This window comes from Aedes aegypti, chromosome 2 (assembly GCF_002204515.2).
Source record: "Aedes aegypti strain LVP_AGWG chromosome 2, AaegL5.0 Primary Assembly, whole genome shotgun sequence".
Taxonomy (NCBI): Eukaryota; Metazoa; Arthropoda; class Insecta; order Diptera; family Culicidae; genus Aedes; species Aedes aegypti.
The window spans coordinates 209,582,886-209,608,717 of NC_035108.1; the positions used below are offsets into that span (position 1 = coordinate 209,582,886).

At 37.3% G+C, this 25,832-nt stretch overlaps 1 protein-coding gene across 1 annotated transcript in view; it reads left to right on the top strand.

Annotated features, from left to right (window-relative positions):
• The window catches only part of LOC5570723 (heparan sulfate glucosamine 3-O-sulfotransferase 5), a 195,326-nt gene that overhangs the window by 105,474 nt on the left and 64,020 nt on the right, over positions 1 to 25,832 (top strand). The window contains exons 4-5 of the mRNA XM_021843852.1: positions 11,982 to 12,113; positions 12,252 to 12,467. Coding sequence (XP_021699544.1) covers positions 11,982 to 12,113; positions 12,252 to 12,467 — 348 coding nt within the window. The remainder of the gene's footprint in view (positions 1 to 11,981; positions 12,114 to 12,251; positions 12,468 to 25,832) is intronic.

Genomic DNA, 25,832 nt, shown 5'->3' on the forward strand with positions numbered 1-25,832 from the left:
TGGAAACCTCAAATTTTAAGCCATATATTAAGATTTAGAGGTGGCGCAAGCGACTTGAACGGGAATTTTCAAGTTATGAAATATGACCTTCAGTGAAGTCGTCATAACTTTGTTACTTTTCAACAAATTTTGAAGCTCTTATCATCATTCTCTTCAAAATTTAATTTATGAAATGTTTAATATTTAATATCAATATCAATTAATATAGTCTTAGTTAAAAGTAGTTTTCTCTAAATTTTACCTATTTATACTAAAAAAACATTTTGTTTGACCATCACTTCATAAATACTCATTCGATTTCAGATCTTTTTACATGCTTTTGGAGCTAATATAGATGTTTTTCATACTGTGTATACAACGGATTTACTTAAAAAAATGTTTGACAAAGTTACACAACAAAACTACTCAAAAACAAGATTTTAATGAAGAAAAAGTCAATTTTTGTTTTTGAGATTGTTCATTATTTTTCGCCAGAAATCACATATTTGCTGTTTAACTAAAGTTTATGAAGCGTCATGTTATAACTTCAAGTTAAAAAATGCATAGGGGCCTTCCTTAGCCGAGTGTTTAGAGCCCACGGCTACAAAGCAAAGCCATGCTGAAAGTGTCTGGGTTCGATTCCCGGTCGGTCCATGATCTTTTCGTAATGGAATATTCCTTGACTTCCCTGGGGCATAGAGTGTCATCGTATCTGCCACCCGATATACGAATGCAAAATGGTAACTTTGGCAAAGAAAGCTCTCAGTTAATAACTGTGGAAGTGCTCATAAGAACACTAAGCTGAGAAGCAGGCTCTGTCCCAGTAGGGACGTAATGACAAGAAGTTTTTTTGGAAAATTAAAAAATGGTTTTGTTATAAAATGTATTAAAAATTGCTTTTAAAACCTTTTTGAAGGTTAAACAAGTGATAAAAACCTACTTAAGTATTACGGTTTAACTTACAAAAGTTTGGCGAATATCATATTTTCCATGGAATTTTCATGTTTTTGAGCAGTTTTGACTAAATTAGTGAGTTTAAAACAATTTCTAAATTAATTTGTTGTACTCACAATTTGAAACCTACTAGATTTTCTCCAAAAGCATGAAGATTTAGAATCGGTTAAATTTTCATGAAGTTATAGTCAAAGTGAAATGATATTTTTGGTAAAAAGTGGAAAAAAATGGAGACAACTACTTTTAACTAAGACTTGTTTTAATTTAGACAAATTTGATATTCGATAAACTTTTTATAAATTTAATTTTGAAAAGAATGATGCTAAGAGCTTCAAAATTGTTTGGAAAATAACAATGTTATGGAGACTTCACTGAAGGCCATATTTCATAACTTGAAAATTCACGGTCAAGTCGCTTGCGCCACCTCTAAATCTTAATATTTTTGGCTCAAAATTTGTAGTTTCCATTTTTATGTGATTTAAATTTAGAAGATAACCAATTATTGGTTTTGAGACATTTCAAAAAATAAGCCGCACCCTACTGTACATGTATGGCTGTAAATAAAAATAAACAATCTATGATATTAGGATTTATCTGTTTAAACTTGCTAGAGGTCTTACTACGGAAATTTCATTCAAATATATTTGATTGTAGAAGTAAAGTGAACATGTTGGTTAGCACTCAATATTTCTGTCATTAAAACACTGGCACTAAAAAAAATAAAAAGCGTAATCTAATTATTTTTATAGATAAATTTTAGCACAAAAACCAATGTGGATAAAATGCTATGCTTGTGAAGTTATTTTTTGTTCTTATGGGGCTCTGCACTGTTTTCATTTTGTATGAGGTTTTGACGTTTACTGGCCTTGTTGTTTACTAAGTTTATGAAGGAGTGAAAGAGTGAGACTGATTTCTTTGCAGAGCCCCATTACGTCTGATAGCACTGAAACAGTACACAAACTAGACATGATAAACAGTAAAAAAAATATCAATTTAATCCGTAAAACGGTTGTTTTTCGTGTTAAGGGAATTTTTCTAAACTAAATCTATATTTAGTTCAATAGTATCCCACAATGTGGAAACAAATTCATGTCATTGCTCTTAATTTGAGGTACACACAATATCGCGTGAAAAGCTATGTCAGCTGTATGCTTAATTGTCTTGGTGATCTAGGTCAGTCAAGAACTCCGTGTTAACCAAACAAACGTTTCTAATGATCCTTTAAATGTTAATGAACAACATTCATACATATATTTATATTCTTCAGTCGGAAATAAACAAGAACTTCTTTGAGTACAGGTCTTCAGATCTACAAGCTTTCCCCAAGAACTACTTAGAGTATAGGTCATTAGATCTACAAGCGTACTGAGTGACCTTCAAACAGGCTCATTTACAACTGTTCCGTCAAGCTTTGAGTTCAAAGTTGTACTAGTACTTATTCGAGTACATGCCTTCAAATCTACAAATATAACCAGTGATGATTCGTCTAATTATGAATAAGATTTATACCCATATATGCTCATGAAAACATGAACGAAAGATCTTAGGTTACGTCTGTAGATACTTAAAGATTTTGAACACCGTTAAACAATTGTTGATTTAAAAAACTTTATAGGACATATTTCATTGTTCGGTTGTGAACCTTATGCATTAATGTCAGAAACGTTACAAGATCTGAAGGTCTAAGGACTTCAATAATTACCGGAAAGTGTTAAACTTGATTTACCAGTATTGTATGAGCCCGCTTCAGTGTAAACCTTGTCGATTTATTTATCAAGATTGTTGGTCTGAAGCTGAGAGAAGAAACAGCTCACTGACAACTGGCATGTTGTCTAGCCTTCTTTGACTTCTTTTTTTCAATTTTTGGGTAGTGCACGACAGTCAAATGAAATTATTTTGGTCAAAATCATATTTACTTCATGAAAAAGGATATGGAAACAAAAAAAACAATATCAGTTCGCAAAGAAAGCACATCGAATCTTTTTTTTTATTATTAGTATCATTCCAAACATTACATTCATTATTTCTTATATCTAGGTGTTCTGTGTTATTAGGAAACACTATCATCCTAATTTGGTAAAACAAATCTAAGATTTCATTAACATTTTGTTAACAACATATTTCATTTCATTTGCCGTAGCAGTTCAGATTTTTTACAGGTGGGTTGATTTCACCTGCTTATAAGAGAAGAAAAAACGTTTTCAATATACTTAACCTAACTTGAATCGTGGCATAGAAGATTGTAACGATTTTTGCCTGAAATTATTGATTATTTTATTTGACATTTGTTACAATGTTGCAACATTGGATATTCTATGTAACTCATTGGTACTATACCAGGGAGAAAAGCCTCAGAATCATTTTCAAAATTTTATTTTGAATTCTCTGCAGAGCTTTCTTCCTGGTATTACAACAGCTAGTCCATATTGGTACAGCATACAACATGGCTGGCCTGAAAATTTGTTTGAATATCAAAAGCTTGTTCTTAAGACAAAGTTTCGATTTTCTATTAATAAGGGGATAGAGACATTTTACATATTTGTTAGATTTGACTTGAATGCCCTCAATGTTATTTTTGAAAGTTCAATTCTTATCTAGCATGAGCCCTAGACACTTAACTTCATCTGACCAATTTATTGGAACCCCTCTCATCGTGACAACATGTCTACTTGAAAGTTTCAAATAAAGAGCTTTTGGTTTATGTGGGAATATTATTAGTTGAGTTTTGGAAGCATTAGGAGAAATCTTCAGTTTTGCAAGTATGAAGAAAAAATATCCAAACTTTTTTGCAATCTACTACAGATGACACGCAGACTTCGTCCTTTGGCGGAGAGGCCTGTGTCATCCGCAAACAAAGATTTTTGACATCCCTGAGGTAACTCAGGTAAGTCAGATGTGAAAATATTGTATAATATTGGTCCCAAAATGCTGCCTTGAGGAACACCAGCTCTTAAAAGAAGTCTTTCAGATGTGGAGTTCTGATAATTAACCTGAAGTGTACGATTTGACAGATAACTTTGAATTATTCTAACAATGTATGTTGGAAAATTAAAGTTTTTCAATTTTACAATCAAACCTTCATGCAAACACTGTCGAATGCTTTTTCTATGTCTAGAAGAGCAAGACCAGTAGAATAGCCTTAAGATTTGTTGGAACGGATCAAATTTGTTACACGTAAGAGTTGATGAGTGGTCGAATGTCCATGGCTGAATCCGAACTGTTCATTGGCAAAAATTGAATTTTCGTTGATGTGGGCCATCATTCTGTTCAAAATAACCTTTTCAAAACGTTTTCAAAACGTTTTGAGCTTTCATATTTTTGATTTTTTCAATAATAGTTCTCACTTCTTCCAAATCAGTCTCCCAGGCATTTTCGAAAACGTTCTCTTGATTGAGAATATTTTCGAAGTCCTGAGTAACTTGATTTTCGATTGGACTAGTAAGTCCTAAATTAAAATTGTGCGCACTTTCAAACTGCATAGCAAGTTTTTAAGCTTTTTCGCAATAAGTTAGTAATAATTTGTTTTCCTCTTTCAATGCCTGTATTGGCTTCTGATGTTTTTTTCAAGATTTTAGATAATTTCCAAAAGGGCTTAGAGCCAGGGTCCAATTGAGAAATTTTATTTTCAAAATTTTTGTTTCTTAAATCTGCAAAACGTTTCTTGATTTCTTTCTGCAAATCCTGCCATATAATTTTCATAGCAGGATCGCGAGTGCGTTGAAATTGCCTTCTCCTCACGTTTTTAAGACGGATCAAGAGTTTAAGATCATCGTCTATAATCACGGATTCAAATTTTACTTCACATTTTGGAATTGCAATGCTCCTGGCTTCAATGGAATTTGTTAAAGTTTCAAGAGCATTGTCAATATCAAGTTTAGTTTCTAAAGAAATGTTAACATCAAGATTAGAGTCAACATACGTTTTTTATATATTCCAGTCGGCTCGTAAATAACTAAAAGTGGAGCTGATAGGATTGAGAATCGCTTCATGGGATATTTGAAATGTAACAGGCACATGATCAGAATCAAAATCAGCATGAGTAATCAGTTGGCTACAAAGATGACTAGAGTCGGTTAAGACCAAGTCAATCGTAGATGGATTTCTAGAAGAGGAAAAACATGTAGGGCTATCAGGGTATTGAATTGAGAAATATCCTGAAGAGCACTCATCAAATAAATTTCTGCCGTTGGAATTACTTTGAGAATTATTCCATGACCGATGTTTGGCATTAAAGTCACCAATGACAAAAAATTTTGACTTATTGCGAGTCAATTTTCGCAAGTCAGTTTGGAGCAAATTAACTTGCTGTCCAGAGCATTGAAAAGGCAAATAGGCAGCTATGAAAGTATATTTACCAAGCTGTGTTTCAACAGAAACACCTAAAGTTTCAAAAACTTTAGTTTCAAATGACGAAAACAGTTGATGTTTTATACGCCTATGAATGATGATTGCAACTCCCCCACATGCCCCATCAAGTCGATCATTACGATAAACAAAAAAGTTAGGATCTTTTTTTAGTTTGGATCCAGGTTTTAATTAAGTTTCGGTAATAACTGCTATATGCACGTTATTAGCTGTAAGAAAAGTGAACAGCTCGTCCTCTTTACCTCTTTACTCTTTACTTTAGAGAACGAGCATTTAAAATATTTAAATTATTATTTGGATCCATTAGGAAAACGTAATCCAATAACAATTTGATTTGTAAATTTTACACCTACTTGGACTACTTCAGTCATAGTGGCTTTGAACATTGCATCAATCATTAGATTCAATTGTTCAGTTAGAAAATTAAAATCAGAGGCAGACATATCACTTGAAGTGGGTACATCTGATGATTTCCCATTGGAATTTTCGGTAGGCGAAGAAGCGGAGTAGGAATTACCTGTGGCGGTAGGGTTTTTTCCATTTGATTTGAAACAAGTAGAATGGGTACTCATAGTACGAACAGGGGAGGAGTTCAAATTAGCTGCTACGATATCAGCAAAGGTTTTACCGTGGGTAGATACATTCGAAATTGAAAGATTCAAACGGCTACCCGACGGATTAAAATTAGTTTGTGAATGAGCATGATTATGATTTTCCTGATGGGTATGATTCATGATCAAGCGATCGTTAACTGAAAAATGAGCATTGTTCGATACTCTACCAGGCAAATTCCGGAAATGACCGTTATCGTAACGGATATTATCCTTCATCTGCCTGGCACGAGCCTCAACGACTCTCTTGCGTGAAGGGCATTCCCAAAAGTTAGCTTTATGAGGGCCCTTGCAATTGGCGCATTCAAACTTTCTGGTATCTTCTTTCACAGGACAGACGTCCTTAGCGTTAGAAGAACCTCCGCAAATCATGCGTTTAGCATCCATGCGACAATTTTTTGTACCATGACCCGACTTTTGGCACCGACGGCACTGAGTGGGGTTCTGGTAATTTCTTCCAGGTTTCTGGAAATGTTCCCATGTCACACGGCGAACATAAGTTTTGCTTTTTCTATAGCTTTAATATTATTTAGTTCTTTTTTGTTAAAGTGAACTAAATAATATTCTTGAGAAAGCCCTTTCCGAACAATGCCAGATTGGGTTCTCTTTTTCATAATGATTACTTGGACTGGGGAAAATCCAAGTAAATCAATTATTCCATTTTTGATCTCTTCAGGTGACTTATAGTCACTTGAGAGACCTTTCAAGACGACTTTGAACAAACGTTCAGTTTTGTTGTCATAAGTAAAATATTTGTGCTTCTTCTCTTCAAGATGTCTGAGAAGAAGTTCGCGATCTTTAAGAGTTTCCGGCAAAACGCGACAGTCTCCTTTCTTTGCGATTTGGAAGGAAACCTTGATTTCCCTAATGGAGTTCAAGATCTCCTGCCTAAATTCCCCAAATTCGGAACAACTGACCACGATTGGCGGCACTCTTTGCTTCTTCACTTGAATCAAAGAGCCTGGGCTAGAGGCTGCTTCGATTTGGTGTTCGGAAAATTTGTCTAGAGCATCGAACTGATTGCTCTTTTCGATACAATTATCAACATTATTCAATTTACCCTTGGAAGAAACTTCGCATTCCGGGGAAGCGTCCTTTCTTCCATTCTTGCCACGTGTAGTGACTGTTTTAAAACCCACTTTTTTGGAAGGAAGTAGTGAATTCAGAGATTCACCCTTCCTTTTGTTAGTTGTTGATACCATGTTTAGTTAATAAACGAGAAAGACGTGACCTTCGAGAGGTTTTTTCCCAAGACGGTGTCCAATAAGGATTACCACCGCTAGCTTTCGCCAACGGGTCCAACGAAAAATCGAAGGCACGGGTCCAAACAAGGATCGTAAAGGGATCAATAGTAGAAAAAAAGTACTGAAAAGTACTGTTTTAGTAGCACTGAAAAGTACCGTTTTTAATTTTAGCACTGAAAAGTACTGTTTATGTAGCACTGAAAAGTACTGTTTTATTGCTTTAGGTAGTTTTTAAGAAAACTTCCAAGAGCAGAGAGAATTCGTGTACGCACAGCACGAAGGTACGATGCGCACTGCATCTAATCAGTTTGATGATAATTCATTGAATGTCAGTCATTAAAATTTATTTCATGTCTGGCCTGAGTCATTGCCTACTGTGATTATTGACAACTCATTTATTACTACAGTTCGCCAACACACAACTTTATTTAGGTATTGCTGTGTGCGTTTGAAATGCAAACATCAAATGCGGGAACACCAAACGCGGTAAGATATTTTCCAAGAAATGCGATGTCAAAGATAGATTTTTCTTGCTAAGGCGGCGGTAATTTATGTAATCGTTGCTAGGTGTCCTTTGATTATTTTGCGTTACCGCATTTGGAGGATGGTTACTCAACATTTGCACTTCAAATGCAAACAGCAATATTATACTTTTTAAAAATATGAAATCATCGAAAAACATCTAGGAACTCTAGTTACGTTTAGTTGGATTTTGACGCTTTTTCACGTCTGCCCTCCGAATGTGACAGTTGGTTTCAACAGTCAACTTTTGGGAGCTCGCAATCCAAGCCAGCTGTCTCCTCTCTCTCAGGTCTGATGGTCTCTGGTAAACATGTGATGTCCCTCCTATCGTAGCATATACAATCTGGATCTCTAGATTATTTTTTCAATAAATTTGTTCGAGGTGGATAGTAATGATGACGTCAAGTAGCTGTCAGTTTTCGGAAGATATAACCTTATACAGCTTTTTACGCTAGTCATAAAAATGCGAGGGGTGAATTGAATTTGACATTTTTTTTACTACTAGTTTTATAGCTTGATCTTAGTAGGCTGATTTTAGACTGTTGATTGAGCCGTCAAGAATTTTTTACCGTTTACGTTAGTTAATACGTTCCTTCGTAACTACAAGAATATCAATTTATGAATTTAAAAAATATTCGACTATATTTTTAGTAACTGCATTTATTTTTAGGAATACAAAAAGAGCAATCTTTGTTTTGTTCATTATTTTGGAGCATCTACACTACTCTGGCCCATCTAGAGGTCCACTCAAGGGGTGGATCACTCCTGATGCATCTGATGAATCGGAATAATTTCATGCATTTAAATGCACGTAAATGCACACTCGAAAAATTCTCAATTCATGGCTTGCTCCAACAATTGGTTGTTGTTTTTGTCGAAGTGTCAAACTCTTTCTTCCATACTCATTCAAAAATGGTTGACCAGAGGAACTTAACACATTTAGTACTTGTAAACTAAGTTATGACCCCGATGTCGGCATTTGGGTAACGGCTTCATAAAAAGTAGAACTATGGAGAATCGCACCTTTATGTCTGTTGTAAGCAGGACTACATCCGGAAGTGACTGTTTTACGTGCTTTATGACCCTGATAATCCGATACCGTTATATCCTGTCAGCCTAATGATTGGTTGGCCACTTGCTGGCATTTATGAACAGGATTATTTCTGTACGAGTAGGTCAACGAAATATAAATGGAAAGTTCATGGCAATGGGTATATCAACGTCATGTTTTCTAACTTGGGCAACCACGGAAGGTTGACTTTCTGAAAGGTACTCTTTCCAGCGAGTTTTCTACATGGCCGGGGTCTGCGGATCCCTGGTTGTGAAACGTTGCGTTAAGTGCTCTAGAGCTTATTATACCCTACTTGTCCTCTATCGGCATTGAAGGAAATAAAACAAACTATTAAGACAAAAAATAAACATAGTTTTTGCTGCTGTACTTCCACTTAGATTTTAATTGTAAAGCTCCTCGATGCGGAATTTCTTCCGTCACCAGTAAGGCACAGACTATGGGTTTATTGGGAAAGATGTTCCGGTTACTCCTGCTTCTAAGCAGCACTGTAATCAGAAACTTGATGCCTCAGAGACCTATTATCGGCATCGAACATGCATGCATTTCAAATATAGTGTATTTTCTCCATTCTTTAGTAATCTGAAATGAATAAAGTTTGTAATTAGTTGCAGAACAAAAATTAGAAAAGAAAATAAAACTTTCACAACAAACAACGATGGGTTACTATAGCAAGACACGATGGTGCGGATCAGGGCTAAGTTGATTAGAATGTCGAAAAAATGCATCTGATGCAATTTAATGTACATTCGATGTACACTGAACAAGTGATCCACCCCTTGGGTCCACTTGACTTTGAGATTAAAGGGGTCAAAAATGGATAAACGTCGAGTTGTACATACTCCTTAAGGCGTACATGGCTGGTTTTATTACGGTGAGGCTTTAAATTATGCTTGATCAAAATATTATTGAAGGTTTATAATAAACGTTTACTGTATTATTTAGAAGAGGAAGTCTTTGGAAATAAAAATGTTTATTATAAGAATAATGCGTGAAAGTGTATTTTAACGCACGAGGGCTAGTTCTACACTTAAAAAGAAAAAATGAAAAAAATGTAAGATTTCCCTATAGCACGGCTTAGTTTTATAAATCAGCATAATACAATGATAGAATGGAAGCAATCGCATGTAAAAAAACTAGCAATTGATGGACGCAGGGTAATTATTTTTGTCTATGTTCAGGTGGAGAATCACTGGGCACTATATAAAACAGATAATGTCATTGCGGGGCCCAGATAGCCGTAGCGGTAAACGCGCAGCTATTCAGCATGACCAAGCTGAGGGTCGTGGGTTCGAATCCCACTGGTCGAGGATCTTTTCGGGTAGGAAATTTTCTCGACTTCTCAGGGCATAGAGTATCTTCGTACCTGCCACACGATGTACGCATGCAAAAATGGTCATTGGCATAGTAAGCTCTCAGTGAATAACTGTGGAAGTGCTCATAACAACACTAAGCTGAGAAGCAGGCTCTGTCCCAGTGGGGACGTAACGCCAGAAAGAGAGAGAATGTCATCTAAACTTTTTATAAAGGTATGAAAAATCCGTTTCCTAGTTGAAGGTCGCGCTGAAGAAGCCGTTTCAGCATCTTGTTTTTAGCCCAGTTCGTATAGCCATGTAAACACTTCATGATAAATAGAAACTTATTCCCCAAGTTGCTGTTGTTAAGCGTTTTTCATTGACCTATAACAATAGAAATAGTATAATTGTAAATTAGAACATGTTGTTTTTCAATTTTTAGAAACCAACAGTGAGGACCGCTGACGTTCACCATTTTTTTTAAATAATGCATACTTTGATCAGCTTACTTTGATCATGCCATAAACAAATTATAATGTAGGCAAGTTTCCCCAAAGGTGTACTGAAACAGTGATTATTTTAAACCTTCACAATATTTAAATTTCGGTGCGACATTCCACGATCAATACATTTCAGGCAGATGTTGACGTCATAATCCCAGTATTTCAGCGATCCAACTCTTTTGTACTTCCGTGAGATGTTTCTATAATATGAAATCAGTGATAAATAATTAAATTACGAAAAAAATCCACTTGATAAAATTTTACGATGTTGCTGCGCACGAAACACAGTTGCTGGTTTGAGAAGTTGTCAAAATGCGTTGCATTGCACGCACGGAATACTCAAGTAGACTTGTTTGATGTTTCAGAGATGTTGTATTTAGAAACAACAAACAAACACGGCACCGTAAAATGTCAAAAAGTGGACTTGCAATTTCATTTACTATCGTTCTTGCTTGACCCAATCTCACCCCCATTTTCGATGTTTAAGACACCGTACCGAAAAAAATTAAATTTTTGTGGAAAAATCAAATAGATTCTGGAAAATAAGTGTGAAGTGCAATGAAAAAACTTTCAACCTTCTACTAAAATAACGATAGAGCTCATAGTAGATGCGTGATACTTTGCACAGGAGAAATTTATTGTGGTAAATTTTATCTAGTTTCAACATACAAGTTTATTGGTGAAGTAAACGAAAACTACTATTTCTAAAAATGTATATTGTGATGAATTACATGTAATACTATGTTCCCTAACATATAAATTATTAATTTTAGTAATATCAGCCATATTAGCTGAAATATTTCATAAATAATAATTTTCCGTTTTGACCCAATCTCACCCCTAGACCCATTGTCACCCCCATCGACGGTACTTGATGAGATTCACGTTTTTGAACTACTGTACTGGGAAGGGCCACGTGATTTTCGCGAAATTCAAGCCTACTACTATTTCCATTCCCAGCACTGTTCAGAAGCCATACCTTAGATTACCACGAAGGATATATCCACCAAGATACTTCCTTGGCTTAGTACATGTTTCAATGTTCCGAGTTTACTAAATATCCATAAGAATGTATCAAACTAAAGCTGCCTCAAATGCATAAAAAATCCATTTATGTAATTTTACGTAAATTAAGGTTTGGGTGTGTGTTGTGTTCTGGCAAACAAATTAGTATAAACAAATATTTTCGCGTACTATGTGAATGTAAAAAAAATATGTAAGTCGAATGTTAATTTTTTTTTAATTTTATTAGATTATTCCATCAACTTTAATCCTATAACGAAATCAACAGCTCCTAGCATGATGGACCAGTATCTTGCAGTTTACGTGCACGGGAAACGGAAATGGAATCACTCTCCTCAACCCCTCCAGCTTACGCTGTTGCTGAGTAATCGCACTTGTACTTAACTTCTCCTCCTTTTTCTCGTTCCTCTTACCAGGCGGCAACCGCTATATCCGAAAACAAGATCGCCATACTAACAAATCACATTCCGAATCCACCGACGATTAATCATCCCGTGGTATTCCCCAACAGGATCCATTTCCCCAAGACGAGCAGAAGACTTCCGCAAGTAATTTATTGGCAGTTGAATTTATTGTTGGAAATTGCATTCATATCGGAAAATGTGTTTTCTCTTCCGCGTTTTCTTTCCATTTTACATTCTCGTCACTTTGTGGAATCGTCCCGCCCAAACGCAACCTGGTACCAGTGTTTGATAATTGGAGTGAGAAAATGTGGCACACGTGCGCTGCTGGAGATGCTGTATCTTCATCCACGGATTCAGAAGGCGGCAGGCGAGATTCATTTCTTCGACCGCGACGAAAACTATCTCAAGGGGCTGGAATGGTACCGAAAGAAGATGCCTCACTCGTTCCGCGGACAGATTACCATCGAGAAGAGCCCCAGTTACTTTGTGACGCCAGAGGTAAGTACACGTTGTGTTGCATGGAACAATTTTAAAAACAAAACAAAAATCGGCGTGCCTGAAATATTGAACACTAACACAATATCATTTTCATGACAACTGTGGAGATGCACAGGTATATTCGGTCTCTAGTAACAATGGTTGTCTAACTAGAATTCCCTCCCTCCCCCGATGGCCGCATTGGGCATGGGCGGCGCCGTTATGTTCATTTAATCTTTGAGTTTTCGATTTGTGCATTTCGAAAATGGTTAGCTAATCATTAAATCTCGAAGCATGTTCTGTTCTGGTCAATCATGGAGCGCAACATCGAAGCGATTATCTCATGCTCACTGACCACTGGGCTAGGGGGGGGGGCTATAATAAAATAAGCGTTTAAAATTAAAAATATATATATTAAAACTCATCGGATATGTTTTCTGGAAGCCATCAGATTTTTATTAATATTTTCAGACTGCCGCTAGAAATGCCAAATTTTATGAATTGATGAAATGAATGATGATGAATTTGGAAGGAGAGGGGAAGACAAAGAGTAAATCCCAATTTTTATAAGCCTAAAGAAATAGTTACACTACACCCGAAAAGATTATTATGAATTCAACGGCAAATGTAAGATAAACATTCATTTTATTCAGTTCAAATTAGGCTGATACAAATATTAAATTTCTTTTATGTCCGAGACCACTTGGAAGGTACGAGGGGGGGGATAAAAATAAATACGGAACAAAAAATAAAATAAAAAAAAGTTATTTTTCGAATTCTTATTTTTAATGATAGTTGTTAAACTGTTTTTAATCGTCCTCTGGATCATTATTTTACTTGTTTTCTACTTTGTAAATTGAAAAAAACCTAACTGATGTCAAAAAAATGATGAATCTTTTTTTTCTCCCCTTCAAAATTTTCGGATTTTCGAAGGGGGGGGGGGGTGACATAAAAGAAAATTAATATTTGTATCAGCCTTAGAGGAATGCCGATTTTTTTGTTATAAAGTTACATAAAAAACACTGTGGAGTAGTGTACTGTACCCGCAGCTTGTTGGTGTCAGAATCTCGTAGAATTCTATTTTGGTTGTTCGTTCGCTGGTTCGGGTTTACCCGCACGGAATCGATTTAAAATTCAACGGACTGATTTCGCGCCCTAGGGGTTGATAAGCTTTGACTCAGAACTTTTCGCCCGCTTTGTCTTTCGAAGGCTAATTTCATCCCATTTTCGTACATATGTACGCTTCAACCGGTAAGGGGATAAGGGCTGATTTGATTGAGGCCACCCCTTGGATTCGGAGGGATTTAATTTAAATTTTCCGCTGACGAAATGGAATCGTAAAGCTTTTATTGTAGATTGCCCTAGTGCTGCTCATTTTCCTTTGTTTTTAGAAATATGGTGCGTGTTTAAGATAATGCACAACAGTCCAGAAAGACAATGTTAGAAGAATTATGACTTATAATTGTACCGTCGTTGGAGCTAATGGGATGAGAATGGATCAAAACGTCACCTGAAATATCTTGGCAAATTCAGGGAGTATTAATGCAATTAACTTTTTTTCAATAACCAGCGAAAACTAAGATCAGGGTAATAATTGAACAGTTAAAAAAAATCTGAAATTAGCCCTAAAAATTACCAATTTTTTAAATACTTTGTTATTTTTCCGACTAACACAGTTTTGATTCAAATTTTTGAGCATCTATTTTAAGGATCTATCTAAAGCTCTATTAGACGAGTTCAAAATTTTGATCACTGACTGAATTTCTCATCGTAATAGGCTGTTTTTCATCACGTCAACCCGTCATGGAAGAGCCCTTTTTCCTGCATTGTCGTATGAGTTTATTACCTAACTGAACGCATTTGAGTAGCGAAATGGTTCATTACGTTCTTGCGCTCAGGTGGAAATTCCATGACTTTTCCCGCCGATTTTTGCACTGGACTCAGAACAGACGATCTTACAGCCAAGGTACTGGGCATGCTCCATGCCTCTTCAGAATAGAAATATCTAAACCAGAATCTGGCAGTAGAGACGCAGACGATCGACGAGAGCGGTAGTAGCTGCAGAAATGTTATATCAGAGTTCTCCGGTAGGAGACCAGCCAGGGCCACTTCCGCTGCCGACTCAATACCAATCGGATCATCAAAATCGGAATCACTCATTGTTTCGAGTAATGATGCTATCCGAACGGTGGTTTGAAAAATTGTGACAATTGCTCAGTGCAACCTAGGGTAAAAGCACCGGTTTTGGCCAGCCTAAGAGAAAATTTCAATAAAAATTAAATGGGAAGCCGTATTCATACTACAAGTATGTCAAATGTAAGCTTTCAATCCATATTATATGTATAAAATATCGATACTGAGCTAAAACCATGTTTTCGCTTTGAAAATCCCGTTGGTAAATATAGGCCAATGGAACCAGTTTCGGCCACAGATTTAACTTCGATTCCTAAATTGGCCAATTGCATTGATTTTTCATGAGAGTGGCCAAATTATGAGTGCACTGGCCAAATAAGGTGTATGGGAGTGAAAATTATAAGGAAATTTAATTGTTTTTCTTATGTTTTGAATCAATTTGGTAGAGTAAATGAATGTAGCTCTATCATATGAATGTGATCTATAGAACACAAAAGGTTTCATGCTGATTGGTTATGTAAAACGGTGTATAATCCACTATGGCTACAACTGGCGTATGGCCAAAACCGGTGCTTCTACCCTACTATGATCAGAATTTTTCAAATATGGCTACGGACGGCCATGTGTAGATTAATAAAAAAAGTTTAAAAATTATTTCTCAAGAAACCTTTCATGAAGTTGCAAAAAATGTTGTACGCAACTCGGTGCAGAACTCCATTTTTACAGCACTCGTCGTAATTAATAAACGTACGATAAACGTACGACTCGTGCTGTAAAAATCTTCATTCTGCACCTTGTTGCGTAAAGTACTATTATAGCCGGTGTAAGTGCGACCTATAAAACAAAAACGGGAATCAAACCTTTTCCTACACGTTTCAAACATTTTCATAGAGAGTAGCACTGAAACATTCAAACAAACGATTCTTATCAAAAAGATCAATCTCAAATTACGTAATTGCATAACAAGGATAAACAATGTGTAATTCTTCTATATATTTTTTTTTAAATACGAATTCAAAATTGAACAAAAGAACAGATGAAATTTGAAATGCATCATGAGAACGATTACTTTTATATTTAATTGCTCTTGTTTGTTGCTTCTCCCAAATTTAATAGTTGTGGAAAACAATTCCACCCCATTTAGTGGTTTTCTGCTATGTAAATAAATAATAACAGAGCATATTTATAATTTCGTCAATTATTGAAAGTTTACGTGCAACTTTTTATTTAATATCTTATAAATGATAAATTTTGATCATGTTTTATTCCTTTTGAACATGTTTTATTTATTTACGCTTTTAGTAAAGAATTTTAAGTTAATATTAAGTGCTATGTCACATACCATTGAAAGTACGTTTTCATCATAATGCATTACGTATATTATGGTTGATACCATATGTACATTAGACCTGTTTACTATTTGAAAAAAGTTCTCCGAATCTCCGTGCCACATCAAATTCTGAACTTATTTATCGAAACAAGTTATCTGTCCAAAAATGAGCCAATTTGGTAAAGTTTTAGAGGTTTATCAAATGAATTTTGTGTTTTTTGGAACTTTCCGTTGAAATTCGTTCCTGAAACCCAAAAATATCATTGAAAATTATTCGAATATATCACTAGCCTGTTGCTAGTATAATAATCTATCACTTTGCCGAAGATATTAGGGTGTTTTGACCGCTTCTTCATTATGATTTTTTCGTAATTAGTCAAAAATCTCGAAAAAAGCAATACATTTTTACATTTTGCCATATAAATTCCAATAAAAATCTTAATGTATTTTGTATCCAATTCAACTATCTATTTTATCCAAGTGTTACGAACATATCGTACATATATCATTTTCATGTGGGAATTAATTATCACTGTGAAATAGTTGAAAGTGTATCACTCTATACCCAAAAATCGCATACGGTTGCCAACACGAATGCACTCTATGAAAACCACAGTTAGGGTAAAAGCACCGGTTTTGGCCAGCCTAAGAGAAAACGTCAACAAAAATTAAATTGGTATCCGTTTTTACACTACAAATATGTCAAATGCAAGTTTTCAATCCATATTATGTGTGTAAAATATCAAAACTGAGCTAAAACCATTTTTTTCGCTTTGAAAACCCCGTTGGTCAATATAGGTCAACGGAATCAGTTTCCGGCCAGAGTTTTAACTTCGGTTCCTAAATTGGCCAATCGCATTGATTTCTCATGAGAGTGGCCAAATTAGGAGTGCCCTGGCCAAATAAAGTGTATGGGAGTTACCCAAGCAGCACAGTTTGTTTCAACTCAAGAATAAAATAATCTCTTGAAACTAATCCAAGTTGTCAATGGTTGAAAATATGACTTTCAATTGCACTGAACAGCAACGCAAAAAACGCAAGAGGTGGAGTCTGTTTTGCAACATATTTTAGTTATATCGAAATTGCTTATTTGTGGCAAAATACTTGAGAAAAAAAATGAAAACAAAAAATATGAACGAGAACCAAACTTCCGACCTCAAGATCACCAAAACTTCTCCTCTACTCACTACTCCACTAGCTCTTCGAACAATTGCTTCGCCAGTGCACTATAAAAGCGACCACACGGCCCATTAATCAAAGCTTGTAGCTTTTAACTTTACTGCACCCTTCGGAATACAAGTTCATTACTGTCGAAATTAGACCACGCCTGAAATAAACTTTTTGCAAAAACTTCCGCGCAACATATGAGAAACACCATTCAAACAAACAAACTGTTGCTAGACCATGTTTTCCTTGTTAGATGATACGTAAGGTGCAACTCAACCATATTGCAACTCGATTCAAACAAACAAACTTCTAGCTGTCATACACGTAGTTTAGTGCAACTTGGCCGCAACTGGGATGAATCTTCTTGAGTTGTGGGTATGGAAACGAAAATTGAATGCAAGTTGTGGATGCTTTAAATGAAAGTAATTTGAAACATAACATTAACAGACAATTTACACCGTCTTCAGCCATAGGCTGCACAGACTGAACTTAACTAACATTAGACAACGGACACACGGAACGACCAATGGACCAGTGAAGAATTTTTCGTTTGACGAAAAGTTTTCTCCGACTGGGGCGGGAATCGAACCCACACTCCGTAGCACAATACGCCGAAACGACTGACGCCGCTAACCGCATGGCTACGAAGTCCACAACCGGCATTTTGGGAGAAGTTTCAAGAGTTTGTTTGAAAAGTTGCTGGAAACATCTTGACAAACTTGACTTCATTGCTATTTGCAAAGGACATTTGCAGCAAATCTTGTCGTTTCAAAAATGTTGAACGTCAAACAAGAAGTGAAATGCATATTCATTGGAACGGAAATGAAACTTTATGAGCCTTGATATTGATATGCAACCGAACTAGAACCATGTAAGTTACAGATGCTTTTATTGATACGCGATTGAAACCATTTTTGAAAAGCATCTCTTTGGAAGATGTTTCGTGTGCTACTTGGGTAAAATTATAAGGAAAATTAATTGTTTTTCTTATGTTTTGAATCAATTTGGACGAGTAAATGAATGTAGTTCAAATCATGTGAATGTGATCTACTGAACACAAAAAAATTCATGCTGATTGGCTATGTAAAACGGTCTATAACGCACTATGGCTACAACTGGCGTATGGCCAAAACCGGTGCCTCTACCCTACCGTAAATTCTGGTGAAATTGATCACCGTGTCACGCGATTTTATTTCTTACTTATAGTGTACCAAATTCGTTGTAACCTATAGTAAATGAACGATGTTTGTCTTAAATAATGTATGTCGCACCGCGTAACTTTCAACGGGAATCGGAATGGGAACTTCTATTTCGGATAACGAGAAGATAACGTCGTGATTTTGAGTTAAACTTTCAATGAAATTATTCGCGCCAGCAATAGGACCGGTCCTTTGCGCTATCACTTGAGTACTGACTAGGAATTCAAAAGTAGAAAGGTTCAGAGTTCTACGTTATGGAAAGAGAGTGAGAGCGCTAAGGTCGGTATTTAGGGTTGTTCAATAATTAAACTCCACATGTATATTTGTGTATAGTGAAGCTTTTTGTATTACAGAATGTGTATTTCTATGAAAATAATGTAAAATTTTAGAATCAAGTTTGGTGTGAAATTGATAGACATCCATAAACTTCTAGTTCTAAACGTTTTTCGCGGTGTTCTTGAAATTTAATTATTGATTATTTCCATATATATTGTCTCGTTAGGAATTTGGCAAGCATATTTGAATTTAGGAGGCCCAAATTAAGTATGTAAAGTTAATTTCAGAACCAACAATAATCACATTGACAAGTGATCAATTTCACCCCGAAATGGGATTCCCCGATTTCAATATTATAGCTGATTTTTGGCTTTAACATCACATTTGTTATAAAATTTCGGTGCGTGGGCCAATGAGGTTTTTCGTCGTACTTGTTTTCCTGCATTTAGTTGTATGGTATTGATAAAGTTTTAGGAAGCATACCAAGAAAACAGTGAAAAATGATCAATTTCACCAGAAATTACGGTACCCATGATTAAGACGTCACATCTTGGAACCATACATTCCATCATCATCGGCTCAAAGTAGAGTTGATGGTAACGTTTCGGCCTGAGGATCAGAAGATCCACGGTTCAAATACAATAAACTTTTTTTTTCGCATAACCAAAGGTAATCGTAGCTTATCATCACTAACCGAATGCTGTTCCAGGAGATAATGGACAGACTACCACCAAATTTGAAACTACAGTAGTCGTCCCACAAACGGATGTATCAGACTGTTGGTTTTGGAGAATTTAATGATCGCATGATAAACCTGGCGATGATAGCAAGTGACGTTACTCGTCACATGGATCGAGCGCAGTTTAGTTCCAGCAGATTGGAGAAGCCGAAACAGGATAAAATGTCAAAAGAGAAGCTGTATATATATCAAAAAACTCCACCGACCTCTGGATCAAAACACATCAGCTCTAGACGCCAAAAGGAACCGGCTGAAGTAGTTCTAACACCTTGTAAGTACCGCAGCATACAATTTAATCTGGATGAACGCTGGAAAGTGATTAGGCAAAAAGGACTTTGCCGAATCTGTTTGATCCCTCATCGTACTTGTTCATGTCGCTCCAAACAAGAATATGGAGTCGGAGTTTTCCGAATGCATCATCATCCTTTGCTGTACTGAGCCCCTTGCCTCTGCTTCTTCGGCCTTCAGCAATGCGTTTCAACCTGCGTTTCTTAGGGGAGTGAACCAGCATCGTACTGAAAACCTAAATAAATCTAATAATTGTAAACTATAAACCATCGCACCAAAGACCAATGACCAATTACGCCCACATATTGTTCAAACCTTCCTACCAACCTTTACATTCGTCATGTGTTTCTCAAAATATCAAAATACCATTGGTAATGTTCCTTCATCAATTAGTGATGATCAGCTACGATTACCTTTGATTATGCGAAAAAAGTTTATTGTATTTGAACCGTGGATCTTCTGATCCTCAGGCCCAAACTTTGCCATCAACACTACTTTGAGCCGATGATGACGGACTGTATGGTTCAAAGATATGATGTAAGTAACTGTAGTTTTCATAGAGTGCATTCGTGTTGGCAACCCTATGCGAATTTAGGGTATAGAGTGATACACTTTCAATTATTTAACAGTGATAATTAATTCCCACATGAAAATGATGTATGAACGGTAGGGTAACTGGGGGTAAAACGCGCCCCCTAAGGAAGGAAGCGTTTTTAGCTATGAAGAACATTATTATTAGCCTTTTTTTATTCATTATCTCATAGACAAACATGTTTTCTATCAAATAGTAGAAACAGCCATCCATTTTCTTTTTTCTGGAGTTAATAAATCAATTTTTATAAAATGCTTGCTTATCTGCATTTTTATTTTTTGCGGGGTAAAACGCGCCACCTGATCTCTGCGTTAGTCATTCGCGCGCACGCATGCGCAGTTATACTTGCAAATACGTTGCATACATGAGGGCGTTTGATCAGATGTTATTGTTCGATTATAGTATACATGCTGATTCGAAAAATGTGCATTTGTAAGGTTCAAATTGGCACGTAACTACAGCTTGGCATTACGTTTGCTGGAATTTGAATTCAAACGGCTGTTTTGGTGTTATGAAATAGGAGTGGCCGTTTTGCCCCACGAGTTGATTAAAGTTTAAGTCCTTCAATATGCTTTTTAACGATAAATTCAACACATTTTTCGCATGAAATACGAACTATGGGAGTGCACAAGTCGATTCTCGGTGAAAGTTTCAAAAGTTTTGTTGTTTATCGGCCTGAAAAATGGCCTAGAAAATAACACAAAATTACAACGAAAATAGCCAAAAACGTTTTTTTGAGTTTTTCACGATTTTTGCCAAAAAAAACACTTAAAAATATATATAAAGAAGCATTTTAATACATTTTCCATTATTTCGGGTAAAACACAGCGTCCCAAAGCACGTCGTTTGTTCAAAACAAGGGTGGCGCGTTTTACCCCAACGGCGCATTTTACACCCAGTTCCCCTATGTTCGTAACACTTGGATGAAACATAGTTGAATTGGATACAAGAATAATAAGATTTTAATCGGAATTAATATGGCAAACTGGAAAAATATATTGCTTTTTTCGAGATATTATGACTAATTACGTTAAAAGTATAATGAAGAAGCGGTCTAAACACGGCAAAGTGATAGATTATTATATAAGCAACAGGTTAGTGATATATTCGAATAATTTTCAAAGATATTTTTGGGTTTCAGGAACGAATTTTGATGGAAAGGTCCAAAAAACACAAAATCAATTTGATACACATCTAAAACTTTACCAAATTGGCTCATTTTTGGACAGATAACTTGTTTGATAAACAAGTTCAGAATTTGATGTGGCAAGGGCAGGGAATGTCTGAAAACTCAGTGCAGTGCCAAAAACATGCGTGCAACTCAGAAATTGATTGTTTGGCTCCTATTCTTTGCGAGTAAACGCAAAGCAAGGCGCAGGAGACAATTTGTTTCTGTGCGAGACAAAGCAAAGCCAATCTCTACTCTTTCAGTCTCTTTCGTGAAAGTACAAAACCCACTCTAGAATACCCGACATGAATGCACTTATTAGTGTAAAATGTCGTTAATAAATAACAACAACAACAACACTCTAGAATAATTTCAACAAAGTAAGCTTTGAAAGCGGACAAGCTTAATAAGTGCTTTGCAAAAACTTATTGTTGTGGATCTTGACATATTTGGTAAAGTCAGAAACATAAGGTGGTGACGAATTATGTTCAACGTGTTTAAGAGATATGACAGTCACATATAATGAAATGAATTCAAGTGAATTTGTTTACGCGTGCCGCAAGGGTACCCTAGAACAAGTGAATAGGTCTAATGTACATCAAAAATGTACTCAATATTTGAAATCTATGATTTATTAATCCTATAATTGCAATGGTTAGCCTACTGATGTAGATTACCGCAAGAAACTGGATGTGTCCGACTTGCCCCGTTTAGTGAGGTAACTGCGTCTAATGGCTCATTATAAAACTTTCTTCTAAGGTTTTCACTATTTCGAAATTATTCGATCAACTTCAAGGTCACACCAACAAATATGTTGCCGAAATGTAGTTGTGTTGTTGGATTTGAAAAATATTGACATTTAAAAATTTAATTGAACAATTTGTTCGAACCATCGTATTTTTTAGGTCCCACTTGCCCCGGTTTACCTTATTGTAATGGTAGGTGTACGCAAATTGCCTAATGTTGATTACAATACACAAGTGTATTCAAATGGTTCACAAAATTAGTCAAACGGATGATGTTTTCTTATTTCCGACTATTTGCGATGCATGGCAATTGTTGCAACGTTTGTTTCCGAGGAAAGATTGACGGCAACATTTTGATAAACATATTTTAAATAAAACTTTTTCAATTGTACGAATAAAAAGTGGCATAACTGATAATCTTACGCTGGAAGCGGAAAAATAGCGAACGTGAGAAATGTCAGAGTTAAAGGCTTTTACAATTCTACGAGAATTTTTTGCATTGACGAGGTTGAATGTATTATTGATAAAATAGTTTTGATTGTTAATCAATAGTTAAATTATAGTTTATCAACTGTTACACTACTGGATCAACGAGTAGCATGTATGAGTATTCTAAAAAACTTATATTGTTAGGCCAATATTTTCTTTACAATATTGAACTGAATTAGTTTATGTTGCATCAAAGACGAAACTCTTACAAGTCGCTAACTTTTTGAGTTATTTCAAAAATAAAACACTTTGAACCGCGGAATACGCCTAAAGGCATTTTCCTAAGGAAATTCTGCATTCTTAATAGTAGTTCGTTAATGTTGCCTAATTGAGTTAACTTATGAAATATTTGACAACGGAATCGTTTTTGGCGATGCCATTTTTAGTAACAACGGCATTTTCCTTGCTTATACCATTTGCAGAACTCATGTGAGACATGAATCTTCGGTAGTGTCACCCATAATGTTAAAAACCATTGATTCAAAAAGTTGACAAATTTACGCATGAACGAAACGCAATTTTCACTAAACTTCAATTTTTATTAGCTTATACTTACTTTACTTACTTTTGCTGGCGCTACGTCCTTCAAGACATGACCTGCGCCACAATGTTACGCCAACTAACTCGGTCCATGGCTGCTAACCTCCAATTCCTCGATCGCCCCACACTTCCAAGATCCTGCTCCACTTGGTCAAATCACCTAGCTCGTTGCGCTCCCCTTCGTCTTGTACCGGCCGGATTTGAGTTGAACACCATTTTGCGGGATTGTTGTCCGGCATTCTCACAACGTGTCCCGCCCATCGTACCCTTTCAGCTTTGGCGACTTTCGTGATACTGGGTTCACCGTAGAGTTGCGCAAGCTCGTGGTTCATTCTTCTCCTCCATACGCCGTTCTCACATACTCCGCCGAAGATCGTCCTAAGCACACGTCGTTCAAAAACTCCTAGCGCTTGCAGGTCCTCTTCGAGCATTGTCCACGTCTCATGCCCGTAGAGGACTACCGGTCTTATTAGCGTCTTGTACATGGTACAATTAGTACGGAAGTGAAGTTTACCAGACCGCAAGGTCTTGTGGAGTCCATAGTAAGCACGACTTCCGGCGATGATACGTCTTCGATTTTCTCTGCTGCAGTTGTTATCCGACGTTATCAATGATCCGAGGTAGACGAATTCGTCCACCACCTCGAACTCATCCCCGTCGATCGTCACGCGTCTGCCTATGCGAGCTCTATCGCGCTCGGTTCCTCCAGCCAGCAGATATTTCGTCTTCGACGTATTTACCTTCAATCCAACCCGATCTGCTTCACGTTTCAGCCTGGTATACTGTTCAGCAACCACCTGGAACGTTCTTCCGACAATGTCCACGTCGTCAGCGAAACAAATGAACTGGCTGGATTTATTGAAGATCGTGCCCCGCATGTTGAAGCCCGCCCGTTTCATAACACCTTCTAGCGCAATATTGAACAGGAGGCAGGAAAGACCATCGCCTTGTCGAAGTCCTTTGCGTGTTTCAAACGGGTCCGATAAAGCACCCGATATCTTCACACAGCACTGTACACTATCCATCGTAGCTTTGATCAGTCTAGTCAGTTTCCCGGGAAAACCGTTCTCGTCCATAATCTTCCATAGCTCTTCGCGGTCGATGGTATCATAGGCCGCTTTGAAATCGATGAATAGGTGGTGCGTAGGGACTTGATATTCGCGACACTTTTGGAGGATCTGCCGCAACATAAAGATTTGGTCTGTCGTCGATCGACCGTCCACAAATCCGGCTTGATAACTTCAAACAAATCTGCTTGCCAGTGGCGATAGACGGCGGAAGATGATCTGGGAAAGCACTTTATAGGCTGCATTAAGAATGGTGATCGCTCGATAGTTCTCACATTCTAACTTGTCATCCTTTTTGTATATTGGGTATATTATTCCCTCCTTCCACTCCTCCGGTAGCTGTTCTGTATCCCAGATCCTGGTTATCAATCGGTGCAGACAAGTGACCAACCTGTCCGGGCCCATTTTAATAAGTTCCGCTCCAATACCATCCTTTCCAGCTGCTTTGTTGTTCTTGAGCTGTTTGATAGCATCCTTAACTTCACCTATTGTGGGAGTTGGCACGTCTCCCTCATCCGCCGTACTGATGAAGCCATTCCTCCTGCTGTCTTGATCTTCCTCCTCTGCGCCGTTTAGGTGTTCATCGTAGAGCTGCTTCCACCTTTCAATCATCTCACGTTCGTCCGTCAAGATACCACCATCCTTATCCCGGCACATTTCGGCTCGCGGCACAAAGCCTTTGCAGGATGCATTTAGTTTCTTGTAGAACTTACGTGTTTCTTGAGAACTATACAAATGCTCCATTTCTTCGCACTCCAACTCTTCCAGGCGGCGCTTTTTATCCCGGAATAGATGGGTTTGCTGTCTTCGCTTCTGTTTGTATCGTTCCACGTTTTGACGGGTGCCTTGCTGCAGCATCATCGCCCGCGCTGCATTCTTCTCGTCCAAAACCGTCTGACACTCCTCGTCGAACCAACCGTTCCTTCGATTTGCTTCCACGAACCCAATGGCACCTTCCGCTGCGTTGTTTATGGCTGCTTTGAGACTACTCCAGCAGTCCTCAAGAGGGGCTTCGGTGAGCACTCCCTCTTCCGGCAACGCTGCCTCAAGGCTTTGCGCGTATTCAGTTGCGACTTCGGGTTGCTTGAGTCGCTCCAGATTGTACCGGGGCGGGCGTCGGTATCGAATGTTGTTCACAACGGAGAGTCGTTGGCGCACTTTAACCGTCACAAGGTAGTGGTCCGAATCGATGTTTGCGCCGCGATAGGTTCTGACGTCGATAATGTCCGAGAAGTGCCTTCCATCAATCAAAACGTGGTCGATTTGTGATTCAGTCTGTTGGGGTGATCTCCAGGTGTACCGATACGGGAGGCTGTGCTGGAAGTAGGTACTACGTATGGCCATGTTTTTGGAGGCGGCGAAATCAATCAGTCTAAGGCCGTTTTCGTTCGTAAGCTGGTGAACGCTGAACTTCCCTATAATCGGTCTAAATTCCTCCTCCTGGCCAACCTGAGCGTTGAGATCTCCGATAACGATTTTGACATCATGGCTTGGGCAGCCGTCGTATTCACGTTCCAGCTGCGCGTAGAAGGCGTCCTTATCGTCATCGTCACTTGCTAGGTGAGGGCTGTGCACGTTGATTATGCTGATATTAAAGAAACGGCCTTTGATCCTCAACTTGCACATTCTGTTGTCGATTGGCCACCACCCAA